Source organism: Periplaneta americana, chromosome 14, assembly GCF_040183065.1.
Source record: "Periplaneta americana isolate PAMFEO1 chromosome 14, P.americana_PAMFEO1_priV1, whole genome shotgun sequence".
NCBI classification, from domain to species: Eukaryota; Metazoa; Arthropoda; class Insecta; order Blattodea; family Blattidae; genus Periplaneta; species Periplaneta americana.
The window spans coordinates 19,212-39,548 of NC_091130.1; the positions used below are offsets into that span (position 1 = coordinate 19,212).

Sequence of the window (20,337 nt, forward strand, 5' to 3'; positions counted from 1 at the left end):
TATACGCTATGCTGGATACAGATATGAGAAATTCAATTTTCAAACTATATTAACTGGGTTACATACCCCAGTTTGAAAACCAGGCTACGCCACTGAACCTTTGAATCATTAAACAAGCACTCTACCGCTGGTCTACGAGACGCAGATATGGGACACTTTCATAGTTCCGGAACTGCTTGTATAAGCACATGCATCGTGTAACATCGCCGCGACCCGAAGTGGACTTTGAAAATATTCGCTGTTCACGAGTGCGGCCACTTTTTTTTTTTTGACAGCTGTACATCTATAATTTAAGCGATGATAGTTCAGATTCTGAACCGTCAGCTGTAATGGTTATGTTTCTTAGTCCGAATTGTCTATGATTTCAATAGTATGTCTACTTCATTGTGGTGAAACTAGCGTTGAGCGACTTCCGCCGATTTTGGAACAGACACCGGATAAACTCCAGAACACGGTACCCTACCTTCATCTTGACCGGATAATAAAAGCCTAAACTAACCTCACCTAATTGCGTCGGTGTCTATTCCAAAATCGGCGGAAGTCGCTCAATGCTGGTTTAACCCAAGATTTTACTATAGTCCCAACCTCTACCATTACTTACATATTAAAAACTAACCTTTTTGCTTCAAACAATTGAACTTCGGCAATTCTAACATCCATCGTTATTGTCTATTTCAATAAACAGATGCATTAGTCCCTCCAGCACACATGAAACAGTTGACTCTAATCTGAGGACGTTCAGAAAGCGATCAAATTCGCAGTACACTCCAAGACAGCATTTTCAAATCCAGTGTTGCCAATAGCATGTTGCTGTTGCATAAATATTACAACTTTCCAATATATTACACGCAAAATGAACGTGTTTTATGAAAGCAACAATTTTGTCTCAAGTTTACTTTATTACATCCTAGATCGCACTCAAATGTGCATGCGATTATCGACATTGAAATTGATGCACGAAAACTATTCCACTTCTGCAATAGGACTAATATATTTCGTATCCTTGAAGAAAAAAAAAAAAAGCAAACTTCGGAATCCAGAATACCCTGCGAAACTCCAGAACAACTCTGATCCGTTGAGATCACTGCTCCGGTCCAAACAATGGCTCCATCTATCAGAGTCTTTAGATATCATTACGCTCCCTAAGTAGCGCCGCCAGTCCATCCTATTCCGAACTTGGCCAGGTAATTTATGCTCGGAACAGTAAAATAAATTCAGGAAAACTATCTCACAAGAATATATTTTTACATTTCAATAATTAGTTTCTTCCTTTTGAAGTCTTGCGAATAATTTTTAAATGTTACAATTATTCGTGAGGTGAAATTGGTTACATCACTACACTTTCATACACGTCTTTTGAGCAAACTCCAGCGACTCGCAGGTTGGCTCAGTTGGTTGCGGCGCTGTACTACTAATCCCAACTTTGCTGGTTCGAATCTCGCCCAGGTAAGGTATTAAAATCAATTCAATAAATGTTAATGTACAACAATTGTAGTAGTAGAAATATAGAAAATATGACATAAAGAAAGCCCAAGGGCAAATTATATAAAGAGGGTTTATGCAGGGCGGGATATGGGGGGTAAACAAATCATATAAGGGAGAGTATCGCAATTTTTTCGTCAACCGAACTCAGCCATACTCTCTTCACGCATAAAAAAAATGAGAAGGAAGCGTAGACCGTATGATTCTATATTAGAAGCAAACTTTCAAAACCTGATTTGTACCTTTTCAGAAGATTCTAAAAATTGACAGGTTTTCAAAGTTTGCCCCTCACACGAATACTTCCTTCACTTTAAGGTTGTACAGTTAACACCCTATTGCGAATACAAACGAATCTTTTAACAACTCTTTGGGGAATTAAAACTTAAGGCATCACATTCGAGTAACTTCCCTTTTATAACAATGAACACTTAAACATGGTTTTCTTCTGAAGAGTGGGTAATTTTACCAGTTCAATAACGAAGCCAATTAATTTTCACTGTTTAACATAATAAGATTTGGAAATTTTTCGCTCTTAAGAGTGGAAAAATTCAAATATCAACAATAACACAATAACATATAAATGAAACTCGAGAGGAAATTAGACGCAAAATAAACATGGCTGGGATACATTTAAAATAAATTCATGTCTTATACCAATACCATATGTCTCCATGCCCGCCTCTAGATATTCCGTTACAGTTACACCAACATCTCAGTTCATACAATCAATCGTTCTAACAGAAAAAAAAAACTTGAATAAAACATACAATAATTAAAACATTTCTACACAATGGTTAGTACAATAATCAAGTTAAACAAATCAATCTAGAGAAAATCAAAACTCCACTGCGATTTAATTGACTATTACACGATTAGAAGACAATATGCCGGCATAAAGAGTACCTTCACCAAAACGTTTCAACGGGGCCGCCATATTCAGTTGGCAGTCTATGCACTAAACAAATAACGATCGCAAAGCATGTTTTATAGTACCGTAAGGAATTTGCAGTTTGAAATTTTGGCAAAAGAAAAACAAGGCTAGGTCAGTGATAAATTAAACAAATGCTAGGGAAGTGATAAAATTGTGCGATATAACGTCTATTAAACTATAGGTCGGCTTCACTTCATACTGGGTATAACCGAGTCAATTTACCACAGAAGGATAGACATCAAATATAAGAATTTTAGAACTAGTCTGTATGTGTACAGCGATTTATACTAAACTATTGGGCGGATTTAGTTCATATTCAGATTCTACGACTTAATTTATCTGAGAATGATAGACGTGAAATATAACAATTTTAGTACTAGTACGAATCTGTATAGACATTTCTATTACACTATTGGACGACTTTTCTTGATATTTAGTACCTACGAGTCAATTTAACATATGAATACTAGTCAGTCTGTGTACAGCGATTTCTACTAAACTATATGTCCGATTCTCTTCATATACAGCATCACTGAGTCAATTTACCACAGAATTATAGACATCAAATATAAGAATTTTAATACTAGTCTGTAACTTGTGCAGCCCTGTATACCTGAACTTGAAGGGCTCTGTGCTCCAGAGGCAGCATGCAGTCCTCTGTGGTGAAGGCAGGTCAGAGCAGAGCACGCGGGTTCGATGCGGAGGCCAATTCAGACGGATGCACCTCATCAAGCCCAGATAGAAGCTCTGGGCCGACTGAACATGATGGAGCACTCGTGTTCGTCCTGCGAGGCAGATACAGGTACTGAATAAGTGTCTAGTTAAGCGATGATAGTTCAGATTCTGACTGAGAACTGCAATGTTGATCTTTCTTAATCCCAATTCTATATGATTTCAATATATGTGCACTTGATTCTAATTCTTATTCTTCATTAGTTTAAATAATTTCAATCCACTAATTTATTATTTTAAGACTTTATTACTGTAAGGTTTTGACTACCAGAAACTTATACGAAAGTCTATTCACAGATTATTATTATTATTATTATTATTATTATTATTATTATTATTATATGAAATAATGGCCATATCGAGGAACGAGATGCGGTGTTGTATTCCCCCTTAACCCACATCGGATACGGTAGCATCAAAATGGGAATCCCGAACACAAGCTGATTTGCGAATGTAGAAATAAAGTAAGTAGTGACAGAATAAACATAACCTGTAATTTTAATTCATCAAAATATGCGTGCGATGCAACTGAAAATTATTGAATCGTGCATAAATGAATGTGCAAGAATTTCGTAATGAAGTTGCTTTATTTTAATTAATTACAATATTAGGTACTGTAACAGTAATGAAAATATACGGTATAATTTTTGGTAATATACTATCATATCTCGTTTTTAGTTCTAATTGTGTATATTATCAAACATGTATTACTTCCAATGCGAATGCGACTTTGGTGTAGCAAAAAAAAAAAATAAGAATATTTAAATGTCGGGGATCAAACTCGACAAATATTGCCCTGACTGGGTTCAAACTGAAGACATATTCCGCGAATGCGACTCTGGTGTAGCCTTTGTAAACTAAGCTCATAATTCCATAAGCCTTTCCATCATTTTTTGAGTCACGTAATACTTGCCTACCAAAGAAAGTAGATTCCATTGTTTAAGAAATGCGTGCAAGAACGGCCTAAGCACAGACGGCTAAAGTTTACCAAATTATTATTATTATTATTATTATTATTATTATCATTATTATTATTATTATTATTATTATTATTATTGCTACCATTACTATTTATATGAAACTTCACGCTGTGAACGTGCTTGTTTACACCACCCAACTGCTACGGGATAAAAGACAATTTTCATGTCTCCCGGAATCGAACACAGATCCGTTTCATTTGTAGCCGAAATGCTAATACTCTCCTTGACCAACTCATTTTAAAAATCCTAGCATTTTAAATATCTACTTAACAGCAATAAATCATAAATTAAACAATATTAATTACATTAAATGAAGGCATCTGTCATATCAAGTAAAACAGTCCAACATAGGTTATTTGCAGAACGTAATTTAATATTAATAATCACAACGACGCCATATTGATCCCAGCCTTCTGACGTACCTTGACGGCCACAATCCTGAAACTATCATACATGTTCACGACATAATTTTGCATCCACCAGTCGTTCTAATACAAAGTTTTACACAAATATGTTCACTATTTTTGCAGCACCAGACAAAAACACTGAATTTCATAACTTCAATACCGAATTATGCGTTTTTACGCGACTACCAAATTGTCACCATCGAAACCACAAGCCATGATACGGTAACTATCTTCAGCTGTTTCCGGTAATCGATGAAAGGAACATGAAAAAGAAGAGGATTAGAATCTCTGGTTTTATGATTGTGTCCTGTACAGAAAAGTTTAAGTTATCATGGACTACAAATTTCATTTTCTACGGTGCTTAAATTTAAGCATCAATATGCATAAGAACAAACATAATTCTTTCTGCTACTCTGAAAGTTAATATAATATCCAGCACAACAGCTAATAATTGTATTGCATTTAGAACTTCGCATTTTTCAAATATCGAACATCAAATTACTCAAATTACATCTTCGTCGCTTTTGCAGTTGAAACCTTTGGTCCATGTGTAGAGACGCTAATTATTTACTGACCCAAATTGGTACACGCCTACTGTCCCGTACCGGCGATCCTAGATGTATCAACGCACTGGAATAGCGGTTCAGCGAAGGAATGCTGCCTCCATCCTGGGATCATTTCCTAACTCTATTTCGATGGATGAAATCTTTCTCATTTAATGTGTACCTGCTTCAGTAATACCGAATATCTGCTTAGGCCTACGTATTATTACAGTACCTGCCAGTTAATTATTTAACATAATATTAACCTAAAGAATTCTATACTGAACATTTTTATACTGATAATAATGAAATAATGACAAATTCTGCTACGAAAATTACACGGTTAAAAAGATATTACAAGCAAGCAAATATGCAAGACAAATTTTATTCCCACAAATCTCACTCAATATTATGAGTATAATAATCATTATTACCCCTAATAATAATATTTAAACTTCCATTCCGCCAACTTTCTCGCAGCCCCCGTATGTGTAGCGAGAACTAAGCTGATAAGTGCGGCCATTAGAGCTTCTCGAACTCTATCTGTAGTGTAAAGGGCAACCTCCTGTACCCAGGCATATGGACTGTAGATGCCGCAAAGTTTAAAAAAAAAATGGTAATTTTGACGTTCCAAAACAGACTTTACACAAGGAGAACGAAAGGGCTCAGACATCCACCCTTTTCACTGTAGCATCCCCGCACTTTACTACTAATCACCAGTAATATCGATCAGATCCACTGCTCTTTTTCCTAGCCTCATTTCTTTGGCCTACCTAACAGGTTTCAGTCTCTAATCTCCGGAAATAATGGCGATATCGAGGAACGAGATGCAGTGTTGTATTCCCCCTTGACCCACTTCGGATACGGTAGCTCAAAATGGGAATCCCGAACACAAGCTGATTTTCGATAAAATAATAGCAAGGCTTTAAACTTCTATTCCGCCAACTTTCTCGAGTGTTACTCAGTGTAATGGAACATGGTGTTCTTAATTAAAATAAAAAATACATACATACATACACACATACAAACATACATACATACACACATACAAACATACATACATACACACATACACACATGCATGCATACATACACACATACACACACATACATGCATGCATACATACATACATACATGCACACATACATGCATACATACATGCATACATACATACATACATACATACATACATGCATACATACATACACACATACATACATGCATACACGCATACATACATGCATACATACATGCATACACACATACATACATGCATGCATACATACATACGTGCATACATACATACATGCATACATACATGCATACATACATGCACACATACATACATGTATACATACATGCATGCATACATGCATGCATACATACATGCATGCATACATACATGCATACATACATGCATGCATGCATACATACATGCACACATACATGCATACATACATACATGCATGCATGCATACACGCATACATACATGCATACACGCATACATACATGCATACATACATACACATACATACATACATACATGCATGCATGCATTCACATACACACACATACATACACACACATACATACATGCATACACACACACGCATACATGCATACACGCATACATACATGCATACACGCATACATACATGCATACATACATACATGCATGCATACACGCATACATACATACACACATACATACATACATGCATACATACACATACATACATGCATGCATACATGCATACATACACGCATACATACACACATACATACATGCATACATATATGCATACACGCATACATACATGCATGCATACATGCATGCATACATACATGCATGCATACACGCATACATACATACACACACATATATACACACACATATATACACACACATACATACACACACATACATACATACATACACGCATACGGAAATGAACTGGCGGACGAACTCGCTAAGGAGGCAGCAAAACAAGACAATCTACAAATTATATACACGATGATACCGAGAAAGGAAATAATACACCGCATAAAAGTAGAGAGCACAGAAAAGTGCCAACTCCAATGGAACCAGACAACAAAAGGAGCAGAAACCAAGCAGTTCTTCCCAATCATCAATGACAGATTAAAAACAGACAACAGGCCCACACCAAACTTCACTGCAATAGTCACAGGACACGGCAAAACAAGATCATATCTCCACCGCTTCAACATAGTAGATTCTCCAATGTGCCCTTGCAACGGAGGGAACCAGACTGTGGACCACATCCTCTACGACTGCCAACTGATAGAGAGTGAAAGAGAGAAACTAGTGAATAGTGTTCTAAAACGGGAAAACTGGCCAGTTTCGAAAAATAGATTAATAAATAACTATAGAAACAGTTTCATACAATTTGTAAATTCAATTCACTTTGAGAAACTAAATCAGGTATAGATAACGAAAGGACATGTTAGGCTAGACTATGTATTTAATAATGATTTTTAGTTAAATGTTTAGATAGGCATGTAGTGCTACCCACGAGTAACGGAGCATGCCGATTATGTGTACTAAATTAAAAAAAAAATACATACATACATACACACATACATACATACATGCATGCATGCATACATACACACATACATACATGCATACATACATGCCAGATGACGCCATTCACATGTACATACATACATGCATACATACATACATACATACATACATACATACATGCATGCCAGATGACGCCATTCACATGTACATACATACATGCATACATACATACATACATACATACATACATACATACATACATGCATGCATGCCAGATGACGCCATTCACATGTACATACATACATGCATACATACATACATACATACATACATACATACATACATACATACATACATGCATGCCAGATGACGCCGTTCACCTGGTCCATATGCTGGCAGTGGCGCAGGGAAATGAATTAAATGTATTATTAGACTCCGCTTATTATTAGCGGCCGCCTTGGACAGATATTCTTTCTGAAACAAGAGCATTGAGGATGGCGCACACTGCGTCACAACCATGCACGTAAACAAACAGTGCAACATAGCTTACGTTTGTTGTCGTGGATAACCCGTTGCAGTCTTTGACTGAATATTTATGAGCAACAGAATTCTTCGGTTATGCAGAAGGGAAGTCCTGGGCTCGATCCCTGTTGTCAGCTAAACTGACTTGGTTCTTCTGGTTTGCCAATTGTATAATCCTTCATCACATAAAGCCTTGCGGTGGCTGAATGATCAGACCTTCAGTCTGTCACGCAAGCGATCCGGGTTCGGGCCCCGGTCAGGCCTGTATATCATTGAAAAATCCAAACTGACACTTGTGGTGGACAATGTCGGAGTTGGGGTTTTCTCGGGGTTCTCCCGTTTCTTCATATTAGACATCTACATGATTTCGTCAACATTTCGTCATCACTTTCCCCGAACGCCGACTGGTCCCATAGTGGACATTGAACCTTCCGCTTAGAGGCAAAGTCAGCCATCTACGTGCACTGTGTAAGAGTGTCTACTAGTGCTGTTTCAAATGTTTCAGCGATGCTTTCACTTGTGGAAACGTCATTATCAACCGGCAATGACTGCAATTGTGTGATTGAAGAGTTACTGTTGGTGAAATCCTTTAGACTGAACATAATTACAAAGGGAAGATCAACTCCATTAATCCCCGCTCTTTTTTCTGTTACAAAGCAATGCAAACGTCATTTAAAGAAAGAAAAATATGACGCGATTCCCTGGCTTTGCGGTTGTGTGAAACTTTCTAAATTATTTTACTGGCCATGTCTCCTTTTCTCTACAGAGGCCATCGTTTTGGACAAAAACAGGAGCTACTGAGTTAAAATCTTCACAACCTTCAGAAACGACCAGAATTGTCTACGACCCATGTGATTTCCCATATTGCTTTAAAGCAATTTGGCAAAACAAGAATAGAAATACGTTTGAGTGAACAATTTCAAATACAAATAGTGAACTTGTAAGACCCAATGTTCTGAGTCGTCTTATTGACGTCACGTGTTTTTTTTTGGGGGGGGGGGAGAGAAAATGGGCTTTCGTTCCGCGGTCACAACAAAACTGCCGAATTTGTGAATTATATTGAACTGGTGAAATTGTAGAGAAGGAATTTGACGCCTATCTTCAAAGTGCAACAGTTTTCACAGATCTATCCAATGACATTCAGAACTACTTAATACAGTGTGTTTCAGAAGTTGTGAATTTAGAAATAAAAAAGGAAATATTGGATGCTGAATCTGTGGCAATTATAATGGACGAAACTATCGGTAATTATTACAAATAAATGTCAAGTTTCAACATTATTACGCCACGTTAACAAACACGTTGAAGATCAGGAGCGATTTCTAGAATATGACTTTAGTGGTGACCGAAAAGAAACTGCTTTAGCCCATCATGTCTTCCAGATCTTAAAAAAGTACAAGTGTGAAGAAAAATTAATACCTCAGATCTACAATGTCATGGTTTACAAGCAAGGTACACCCACGCATTGTTATGTCCATAGAATGAATTTGATCTTGTTGATCACATAAAATAGAGTAAAATATGCTTCATGGCATTATCAGGTCTGTGCTTTTACTTCTCCAAATCAAGCGAATGAACTTATGCTCTGTATCAAAAAAAAAATATATAGATTTCCATCTGTAGCCTATAGGGAGCAACTCGCACGACATGAAGATCAATGGGACGTCGAAAGCTACAATGGCGCCAAAGGTTTCCTCTCTACCCTTCAGAGCTTTGCTTTCAATTTCATGCTAAAATGATTTGGATCTCTTCTTCCTCAAGATTCGATTTTAGAAATTTTGCAAAGATACTATACTATTAGTATATTATATTACCGGTATATATTAACTTGTATTTATTTGTAATTTACTAGCATTAAATAAATGTAGGCTACTGCTTGAAAAGAATCAAGGCTTTAAAAGTTACCTGGATAAAATGAGAAGTGATTGTGAATATGACACTTTTTGGTCAAAAGTGACGAAACAAGATCGCTCTGAACAACATCGTAGCGAAAGGCAGATTTGAAACTATTCCAGGGGAAAAAAGACGCATATAGATAACTACTTTGAGGTCACCGACACCATGAAAAGTAAACTGAATCAAAGATTTTCAGATATACGTCAATTTAATTTCCTTGCATTCTTAAGGAACTCATCAAGGTTTCAAGAGTTTTCTGCGAAGTTTCCCGAATAGGAATTTGGTCTTAAGGCATCTTATGGTTAATATTTTGAATTTCCAAGCCTGAGGAGTAAACTTTCAGCGATTTATTCCAACTCCCAACAGTTCTCTCCAAGTACTTGCATATAGGAGCTACCGCAAGTGTATGAACTAGTGAGTCTTTCGCTTACAATTCCAGCTACAAGCGCCTGTGAAAGTTCGCTTTCAACTTTAAAGAGAATTAAGACCTATTTGTGCAATTCTCAGGCTGAAAACAGGCTATCTGCGTATAAAATTATTACGATAGTGTGATTGGATAAGGCAGTTGAAGTTTGGGGAGGCATGGACGAGGTTGAAGTTATTGCTAGAAATGTTCACAGTTTCGAAAAAGTCACGCCACGTCACAGAGTGCGAACAGGTCAGTCATGCATCCAGCGGACTACATCCCTGCCGAACTGTCTTCTGCCTTCCCTATAATTCTGAACACACTTGGTCTCCTTCAAAATCTTCACATTTCGCTGGTCGGCATTTAAGGAAAGGGTCGCATTTCAATGATTCGTCCGTGCATCACTTGAGAAGTATAAGTCAACTGTCCGAAGGCAGGTTTGGACCTCACAAGTGACACCAATAAGGCATCACTCATGAGGCAACTAAAGTCAGGAGATAGTAAAGTAGGTTGTCCAGTTCCTTTCCCCCTACATTGCATATATCGCTGACTAGTAATATATTTCACTAATCAGACTTCAAATGCATACAAACAATAATTATTGTTCTTCCTCTGACACGTATCGTTAAGTGAGCTATACTGCCCGATAACAGATGTACAGTACTGGCAAAAAAACCGGACCGACGGAATAATCAAAGTCCCCGAAATGAGCCACTGCGCATGCCACGCCCGCATTCACAAGACAGCGAGTAATGTATTGAAATTGTTGTAGTTTCGACTGCTGATGTAGCCCATTTCGAAAGCCATTAGAAAATAAGCTGGTAAATTTCATGTTCTGGGAATAAGTTAATTAAGTAGTAAAATATCGCTGCAATCGAAAAGTATTGGGAATAAATTTGAATAAGGAACAAAAAAGTTTCCTTCCCAGACAGGACTCAAACCACGACAGTCTTAGTTGCCAGTCTATCGTGCTGTCACTGTGCTTGAGAACCAACGTTCCTTGAGAGTCTGCTATACAACAAGTGATTTAAAAGGAGACTAATTTCACGTAATGTGCATTACTTGTGAAAACAAACGTTTCCGTGACATCTCTTAATTTAATTTAAGTATCACTGGATTAAGAAATTCGCTACTAAATCACGTTATTTGTTGCACCTTACCACAGATTTGTAGTCGATACAGAATGCTATGAACAGATTATCCTCAAAATAGCCGCTGCCAGAGAAAAACGTATCAGACTGACAGCTCTGCTAGATGATATCTCAGGCTGCAGATAGGCTAGAAAAGCCAAAAATTACTGCGAGGAGGTGGGCTCGTCGATACCTAGAAGCTGGGGGGGGGGGGGGGTTGAAAGACTCCGTGGAGCTGGGCGTCCGCGAGTTTCGACGGGAACAGAGGACAGGGCAGTGCTCCGAATTCGTGAGCGTAATCCTCAAGTCAATTAGAACTGCATATGCTAACAGTCTAGCTGGGGAAGATCTCCACTAGTTAAGCAGGACCTGTTCGTGTCTATGTCGAGGCTGGCCGACGTCACAGTCGTGCTTATGTGGCTCCAAACCCATTAGCGTCGAGTTCTGGGGTGGATGTCTCGAGACGGAGCAGGAATGCTACAGCGGATAGATGGGACTCTGCGCACGGATCAGTACATTCATATTTCGCAGCACGTGTTTTACCCTTCCGCCCGTGAATGTTATCCAGATGGACCATTATTGTTTCTGCAGGATAATTACGCAGTACACAAATCGATGGGCGGCCGGAGATCGAAGAGATTGCTCTGCCTCCCCTTTCACCTGATATGAACGTGGGCCAGACTAAAAGGAAAGACACGCAAACTGATTGCAGACGGAATCGTGACGAGCTCTAGGAATATGTTCTTGACGCCTGGGAGGACATCGTCCAGGATCTCGACTATTTTCGGAGACTCCATGCATAGGCGAGCAGAAGCTGTCAGAGAAGCTGAAGGCTATTGGACAAAATATTAGTAGTTCAATAGCCTTTTTTATTTCATTATTTTTTGTATTTTTAAATATATTTTTTGTTCTTAGAGGAAGACCAGATGCATCTTCCAAATAAATCTTTATTGTCTTAGGCCAAATAATAATCCACACTTTGTTTTACTAAAATGAAATTAGGTCCACGAGCTGTGACAATGAATATTACTGTCGTATACTTAAAAAAAATATTGCCTGCCAAGGGAATCGAGCCTGCGACCGTTTGCACGATAGCGGCGCGCCCCAAGCACCTGATCAATTCAATGGAGACGAAAACAGTAACAACTGCGTGGCTGTTGTTCAACTGCACGGGTGCTTTCGGGTCCAAGGAATATGCACCGACGCTCTGGAGTGAACAAGGCTCTGAAATCAGCTACAAGGATCGGTCCGGTTTTTTTTGCCACTACTGTACATATCAGCCTGAACCTCAATCAGAGGTAGCACTGCATTTTGTAAAATTAATTTCCAATAATAATTACATCACACAAAGCCTAGTCAAACATGCTGAATGATCTTATAATCACAGAATGACAATATCGTACCATTTACAATGCCTTCTGTACAGACTGGGCGAAGAAGCAAGCCCTTTACCTTTGCCGTGGTCATCATAAAGCAGGATGCCGCGTTGAAGAATGCCTTCACGACTGTCACTGTCACAAATGCTACGGAAATTAAACAAACAAAGCTGGAAACACATCCGTCTGTGAAGAGGCCATGGAGGACTACAAACGGGTGTTTTGGATCCATAATAGTCAACTCAAATTATTTTAAATACTGATAAAATAGATACACGGACTTTTCGCCCACTCCCTATATCTGCTTGTCTTTCGTTTCCTTATGAAAGTCCTCGTATAACGGTGCTATGTTAAATACAATTATTCATTCCAATGAACGGCAGGCAGTGTGCATGTTACAGAGCTGCATTGCGCGCTATTAGGCCTACTTTTGTTTCTTTAATGAGCAGTTATTTCAAAATGGCAAGACATACATTATATCAGTCCATATCCTTCAACTAACCAAAAGCACCGGTACGAGAACAGAAAAACCCGTGTAACACCATCGTGGCTGTGAGGCGGGTTCACATTAACTAAATTACTAATAAAAATATTCTCTACATGCTCGCATGTTCCGCTACTTCTGCAATAAGAAAACTGACAAGTTATGTATTAGGCTATTTCATATGCTACATACTTCAATGTAACATTCCCTCACCTGTGAAAAAAATAAAAATAAAACTAATTACTCTAATACATTCCTGCTAACGTCCAGCAAGGGATTGCTTCTGCGTGACGCAGTGCAAGGAGCGACGTCTGAGAGGTCCGCACGCCCTGCTCGTGACGACGACGAGCTACGCCCGTCCCAGCGGACGCCACAGACAAATAAACAAAGCAATGTTTACCTATATTATTATTATTAAATATGACACTGATTGAAATCTCTTTCGTCGGATCAAGCACTGACTTGACAAAGTAACATTACGTAAAGATTAATTTTTGGTCCTACAGAATTTATCTGTTATGGTAAGAATAGTTATTAGAGGAGAAAAATTCACTCCGGCACCGGGGATCGATTTCGAGTCCTTGGTTCTACGTACGTTATGCAATTATACAGTTCCAGTCCAGATGGTATTGCTGACAGGTGGGTCATTCTGCCTCAGCCAATCCCACTCGAGGGCCGGGGTCCCAAGTTTATTATTATTGCAGGTGCAAACTGTTGGTAGGATGAAAGAGGGAAAACGGGAGTTCCCCGAGAGAAGCATCTGCAAATCCCGCCATGACAAGTCCGGGAATTGAACCCGGGCCTTCTAGATGGAAGACCAACGCAGACGCGTGAACAGATAGAACACAGAACAACGCGTAGGTAACAAAAATCGACACCTGGCCACTGTCTAAAATATTGTTTAATTCTCGATATTAAATTTAGTACACGAACAGACACAAGCACAGTTGGCAGAAGCCTCCATTCTCCTCTATTTTTGCCTCGCTAAGGTCGCTCCATAGCTGACGTGCGTCCTTAACTCTCCATTGAAGAAGCTGCGCCGGCTGTGGTGGGGCGCAGTCAGCCGCCACACGTGGCCGCGCACAGACGCTGAGCGAGGTACTGTGCATTATTATTATTATTATTATTATTATTATTATTATTATTATTAGGGTATAACTTAAGTTCGCAATTTTTCCATTCAAATTGCGTGGAATTTTATTTTAACTAAAGAACAGAGAATTCCTGGTTAAGAAAAATGGTTGGGCATATGGGACTATTCCATCAAATGACTAGTTGCCATAGAAAAGACTAGCTACTACACAATTTCTACAGAATCCTTTATAATGTCCATACACCCAACATCACTTGTAATAATTCTTTACTTGTCCGCAAGTGTTGTCCTTGGGAGGCGAACAACATAGCACCGTATGATGATGATCAATGGAGCAATTGTGGAATGCCGGTAGGGAAAACGGGAGTATCCAGGGACCAAAAATATGGACAAAGATTTTTTCAAATCAATTCATTCATTAAAAGTAAAATTTCAGCCAAAAATTAGCACAATAGGGTATTGGTATTATAATATCTTCAACCGACTAAAAATCTACTTTGAATAGCTTGGTTTTCATGTTAATTATAACAATTTATTGTGTTATTTTCTGAAATAACTTGCTAAATTATTAATCATTTTCGATTATGGTATTTGCTTCAAAACATCGTAAACTGAATCCTTCATATGTTCATTGGGTAATAGCAGTGCTTGGACAATTTTCCAAGGGTTGAAAAATTCCACAAAAATTCTTCCATCAAGTTGATATTGTTCGTCTAATACAGACATTTGGAAAATGGAAAAATTTTAAAATATACTCACTATATTATATAGTAGTATATTTTGTGTGTGTGTGTGTGTGTGTGTGTGTGTGTGTGTGTGTGTGTGTGTGTGTGTGTGTGTGTGTGTGTGTGTGTGTGTGGAAGAAATTAAGTAACACCAATAAAGCAACACCTATCGTCAAGTAAATACCTACAATTTAAAATTAAGTTTAAACCCACAGAGACAGAGAGAGGGGGGGAGGGGGGGAGAGAGAGAATGTGTGTGTGTGTGTGTGTGTGTGTGTGTGGAAGAAATTAAGTAACACCAATAAAGCATCACTTGTCAGGCATCTAGGAGACTTCAGATGCATACAAACAATTATTGTTCTTCCTCTGACACCTATCGTCAAGAAAATGCCTACGATTTAAAATTAAGTTTAGGCACCGGTAATGAAATTCAGATTTAGATACCAGTAATGGGAAAAAATTGTATAGCACACGAGAGTAAACACATTTTATGAGCTCGTCGAAATTATCACCTTCAGCTTTGCCTCGGGTGTTAAACTTTCCATTTGCGTATAAAATCCAATTTCACTCTCTTTTACTACAAATTACTATATTTTACTATTCTCAATATCCACGCCGCAGCAATACGAAATATTCATCACTGCCACTCTGGATGTCGATGTCGTAAGGATGAAAGGAAATCCCGTGCGTTTTAATCACGCGCACGCATACATACACCTACATATTGTACAGAGTGTACCATAACTAATGTCATTAATTTCAGGGGGTTATTCCTTGACGTATTTCAAACAAAGTTCAAGACAGGTTTCCTCGTTTTTTCCTGTATTTTCCGAGAAAAAATTGGTTTATATGAAACATAGTGTACTTTGAAAAAGATAGTGAAGTAATTTCCAATATGCTTAGTCAGTTTAAGAGAGCGGTGCATTACGCTAATAAATTACTGAAAGAATTTTAGTTTTGTCTTCTAAAAACACAGAAATATTCATGTTTTTATTGAATGCCACTGGCTTCTATCTAAATGTCAATTTATATTAAATGTGTTTTTTCCCCTCGTCTTCTCTCTTTTTTTGTGTGTTCATTGTCGGTCTGAATTAAGTTAGTGTAAACTGCCTTTGTAAATTGTATGTTATATTACTGGCTAAGACCACACCGTAAACGAGTCTGGCTCTTACAGTAGTGGCTAGAAACATTTTTTGTTGTATAGTTTTGAATTGTATGCTGTATACTGTATTTAATTCGAAAAAATGTAACTTTTCGTTCTGCAAAGGAATTTTAAAATGTGAAACACTCTAACAATGCTGTAACGGTTACTTTCGTGACCGCCAGCAGCGTTCATGAGTTGGTCATTTCTCTTCTGAATGGCGAATCACGAATTCCTCAAGGGTCAGTGCTAGGTCCTCCACTATTATATATCAACGACGTGACACTGCAGATACCACTTGTTTGCTGACGATTTACAGATCTAATACACTTTCGTCCTGATGAACTGACGCAGTGATCACAATGACTGAAGACCTAAACTCCATCTACCTATGGACTCAAAAGTTTGGACTGATGTTAAACCCAGAAAAATCGCAGGCAATTGTAATGGGATATCAATGCTTCCTCAGTACAATTAACGACAAAATCAAACCGAGACTGTCAATAAATGGGTCCTTTATTAAGTATAACGACACTGTAAAAATAACCTTGCATTATTAATGGACAGAGATTTAAGCTGGACTAGTCAAGTAACTCACATCTGTAAGAAAATATTTTCATTGCTCCACTCTCTAAATCATTTGCGAAATTGTCTGCCCCTTTCCATAAAAGAAACACTGTTCAATCGCTAGTGATGCCCCACTTTGATTACTGCGATTCTCTCCTGACAAATCGTGGGCTCACAAGGAAAAGGTATTAAGTCCAAAAAAATAGTATTGGGATAAATCAATTTGAAAGTTTGAATGTTTATGATTAGACTTCGTTGAATTGCCACACGCAGCATGCAATCAGGTTGCCGATGTACGGTAGTATACAAGAGGTGGTCGACCTGGTTGGCGAGTTGGTATAGCGCTGGCCTTCTATGCCCAAGGTTGCGGGTTCAATCCCGGGCCAGGTCGATGGCATTTAAGTGTGCTTAAATGCGACAGGCTCATGTCAATAGATTTACTGGCATGTAAAAGAACTCCTGCGGGACAAAATTCCGGCACATCCAGCGACGCTGATATAACCTCTGCAGTTGCGAGCGTCGTTAAATAAAACATAACTTTTTTTTTTACAAGAGGTGAGCGACCACCCGGTCTTGTAGTATAAGCAGTTCGTGTTAAAGAGTTGTGACCGGTCCAAATAGATAGAGCAGCTACAGCTAATGTATACCTATGTAAGCACTTGTTTTTGCATTACTGTGGTTGGAATAGTCAAAGCTTAGCATGTGTTCAGTGTAGACAAGAATTCAATCAAACATGCTACAATGAGAGTGTTGCTGTTCCAAACAATTGTCCCTGGAATACCCTTACCCCCGCAGCCAGTCTTGACCACGTTGAGAAACGTAGTTGGATGCTGTTAATTATTATGCAGAATATTACGGCAAAATATTGGAGGTAATTGATACATTGGATAGCACAGACAGTTCCGCTGTTGCAGCTGTAAAATCAATGCCTTCTGAACAGCTATTGGAAGATATTCTGTTCATTGATTCTAATTTTAAAATCGTGTCCAAAAGCATCATCCTGTTAGAATCGTCTAAACTACAACTCTCAGAAGCCCTTAATATAGTGGATAAAGTATCACAAACCGTTATCCAAAATAACAATTCATTCATTTCAGAAAAAGTGAAATGTAAGTTGAGAAATATTATTGCTAAAAATTCTGCATATTCACAATTTCGTATTATTAATTATGTACTATCAGGTCACGATAAGACGTCTGAAGTTGATGTACTAAAAAGTAGTGACTTTCCATTCTTCAAATATGTGATTATATCGTGTGATGTCGAATGTACATTTTCCCAATATAAAAACAATTTAAGTGACCATTGTAGGAGGTTCACTTTGCAGTTGCTAAAAAATGTACGTAACTCTTCACTGCAATGCACATATTCAAGGATGATGTGAGTATATTACATTAAATTTTAAGAGTTAATATATCTCACTATAAAATAATTATGTATTTACATGTTTAGATATTTCCTATTTCAAAGATCATTCATTATATTTCTTGAATGCAGGATACAGGTTTTATTGTAACCGCAGTATACTGCTTAGTGTTTACATTAGAGGCATACTTCAACCGTTGCACGCACCCTTCTCATACAGTCTATACCGCGTGCGTAATAAACCTTACGATTCTCGTGGCAATTCCACGAAGTCTATTTATGATAAATCTGGTTTTGAATTTAAACTCCTCTACTCCTTCTTGTTAAATATTACATGTATTAAGCTACATATCAGCATGTTTTACAGACTGAATTATGGTTTTAACACAGCTTGAATAACTGAATTTAATGAAACTATATATTCACAGATTTTGAACTTCATGATATATAAAGTGCGTTAAATGATCGATCTTTTTAGAAGCTAAATCACAAGCTTTACTAAGAGTCATCACTTATTTCCATTGTCATCCACAGCAGGTACTGAAATCTTGTCAACTACAGTGTCACATGTTGTACCAGCCATGCAACTCTTAGGAACGATACTTGCTCGACAGACTCTTAGAAGATTATTTTTCTTTGCTAAGCTCACTGGCAATGAATTCTAGTTTTCCGCTAGCGGTTGTTTTAGACAAATAAATGGTCGTCCCTCTCCACGAATTTTGATTGCTCTATATTCATCAGAATACCTACCCACACTTACATTCCAAAACCCAAAATATTTCTTTCGTGTAATTGAAAGACATTACTTTAAGACAATTAACAAAATCACCATTCTCATCTTTGGATTTCTTTTTCACCAACATTTTTGCCACCTGCTGTAGGTTGAAACCTGCTCTCTTCTTTCTGAGAGAAGGTTCAGAGTTACGAATAATTTTTTTAAAACACTGTGTACCAGAAGCAAGGCAATTCTGACTACCTGTAAACACAAAGGAGGAGGAATCGTTGAAACAGTGGCCCTCGGCAAGATTCTTACGATTCCTCCTCATTCCTCGAGTGCTGCTGATGACTCAATGGGGAATGAAGTCTTTCTGCCTTCCAATAGGTTAAACAAACCTCCTTCTGCCGCTCTTCAGAAATGTCTTCAGTGAAGTTAAATCTACACAAGTTACAATTTAGAGGTTTTAGGAATTTTAGCATATTGTTATTTTTTTATTTTATATACTGTACCAAGCCAACCCTAAGTTAATTTTCTTCACATTGCATTTCCATTTGATTGGATCCCTTTTTCTTCATCTGCTTCCATTTTCTTGAGTTGGTTCCCCAGGTGTCGCATCTTTCATTGTGTTCTGAATACTCAGAGTTAGGATGGTAATGAGAATCTAAATCTGCAAAATTACTTCCGAAAGCATTATCAATTTTCACTAACACATTTCGTTCACTTATGACTGATGAGGTTCCTGCTGGTAAATTATCATTTTATTTATTGCACTTGAGAATTAAAATTACTCTATTAGCATAAGGAAGATCAACAGTCCTATTGCCATAATTAGTCTTTTACAACTTTTTCAGACGGCATCAATGGAGCAGAGTTTTAAAAATTAAGTATAGCTCGGAGCAGAAAATTACCACCCATAACATGCATCTCCTACCCACCTATATTCAGGAAGACCAAATTCAAGCCACCTACATAACTTGTTGAGAAGGATTCCTGTTTGCAGCATGGGCATGCTATGGGTGCTGGCCACGCTGGGTGCAGCTTTCGTCAGCGGTAAGATATGTCAGCTTCAAATATAATTTCAGTAGTTTCAGCATGATTTTGTACATGGCACTACTTACTCTACATGAATGAATAAATTATCATCGTCATCATCATCATCATCACCATTATTATTATTATTATTATTATTATTATTATTATTATTACTACTACTACTATTTACAGGTAATATAACACAAAATGTGCTAATGCAAAGTAATAAGTTTGACTGTAAAATTCAATTGCAGTTCA

At 37.9% G+C, this 20,337-nt stretch overlaps 1 protein-coding gene across 5 annotated transcripts in view; it reads left to right on the forward strand.

The window, feature by feature from the left end:
• Positions 1-3,058: 3,058 nt before the first annotated feature.
• Positions 3,059-20,337, forward strand: part of LOC138713032 (uncharacterized) — a 44,061-nt gene continuing 26,782 nt past the window's right edge. For 3 of the 5 annotated variants that reach the window (XM_069844719.1, XM_069844718.1, XM_069844715.1), the window contains exons 1-2: positions 14,387-14,536; positions 19,899-20,097. Coding sequence is in view for 4 of the 5 variants with exons in the window: in XM_069844718.1 (XP_069700819.1) it covers positions 20,049-20,097 (49 nt within the window). In the remaining variant the exon portion in view is untranslated. Of the gene's footprint in view, positions 3,216-14,386; positions 14,537-19,898; positions 20,098-20,337 lie in introns of those variants that run through there. The other 2 variants (XM_069844716.1, XM_069844717.1) reach the window with 2 other exon arrangements.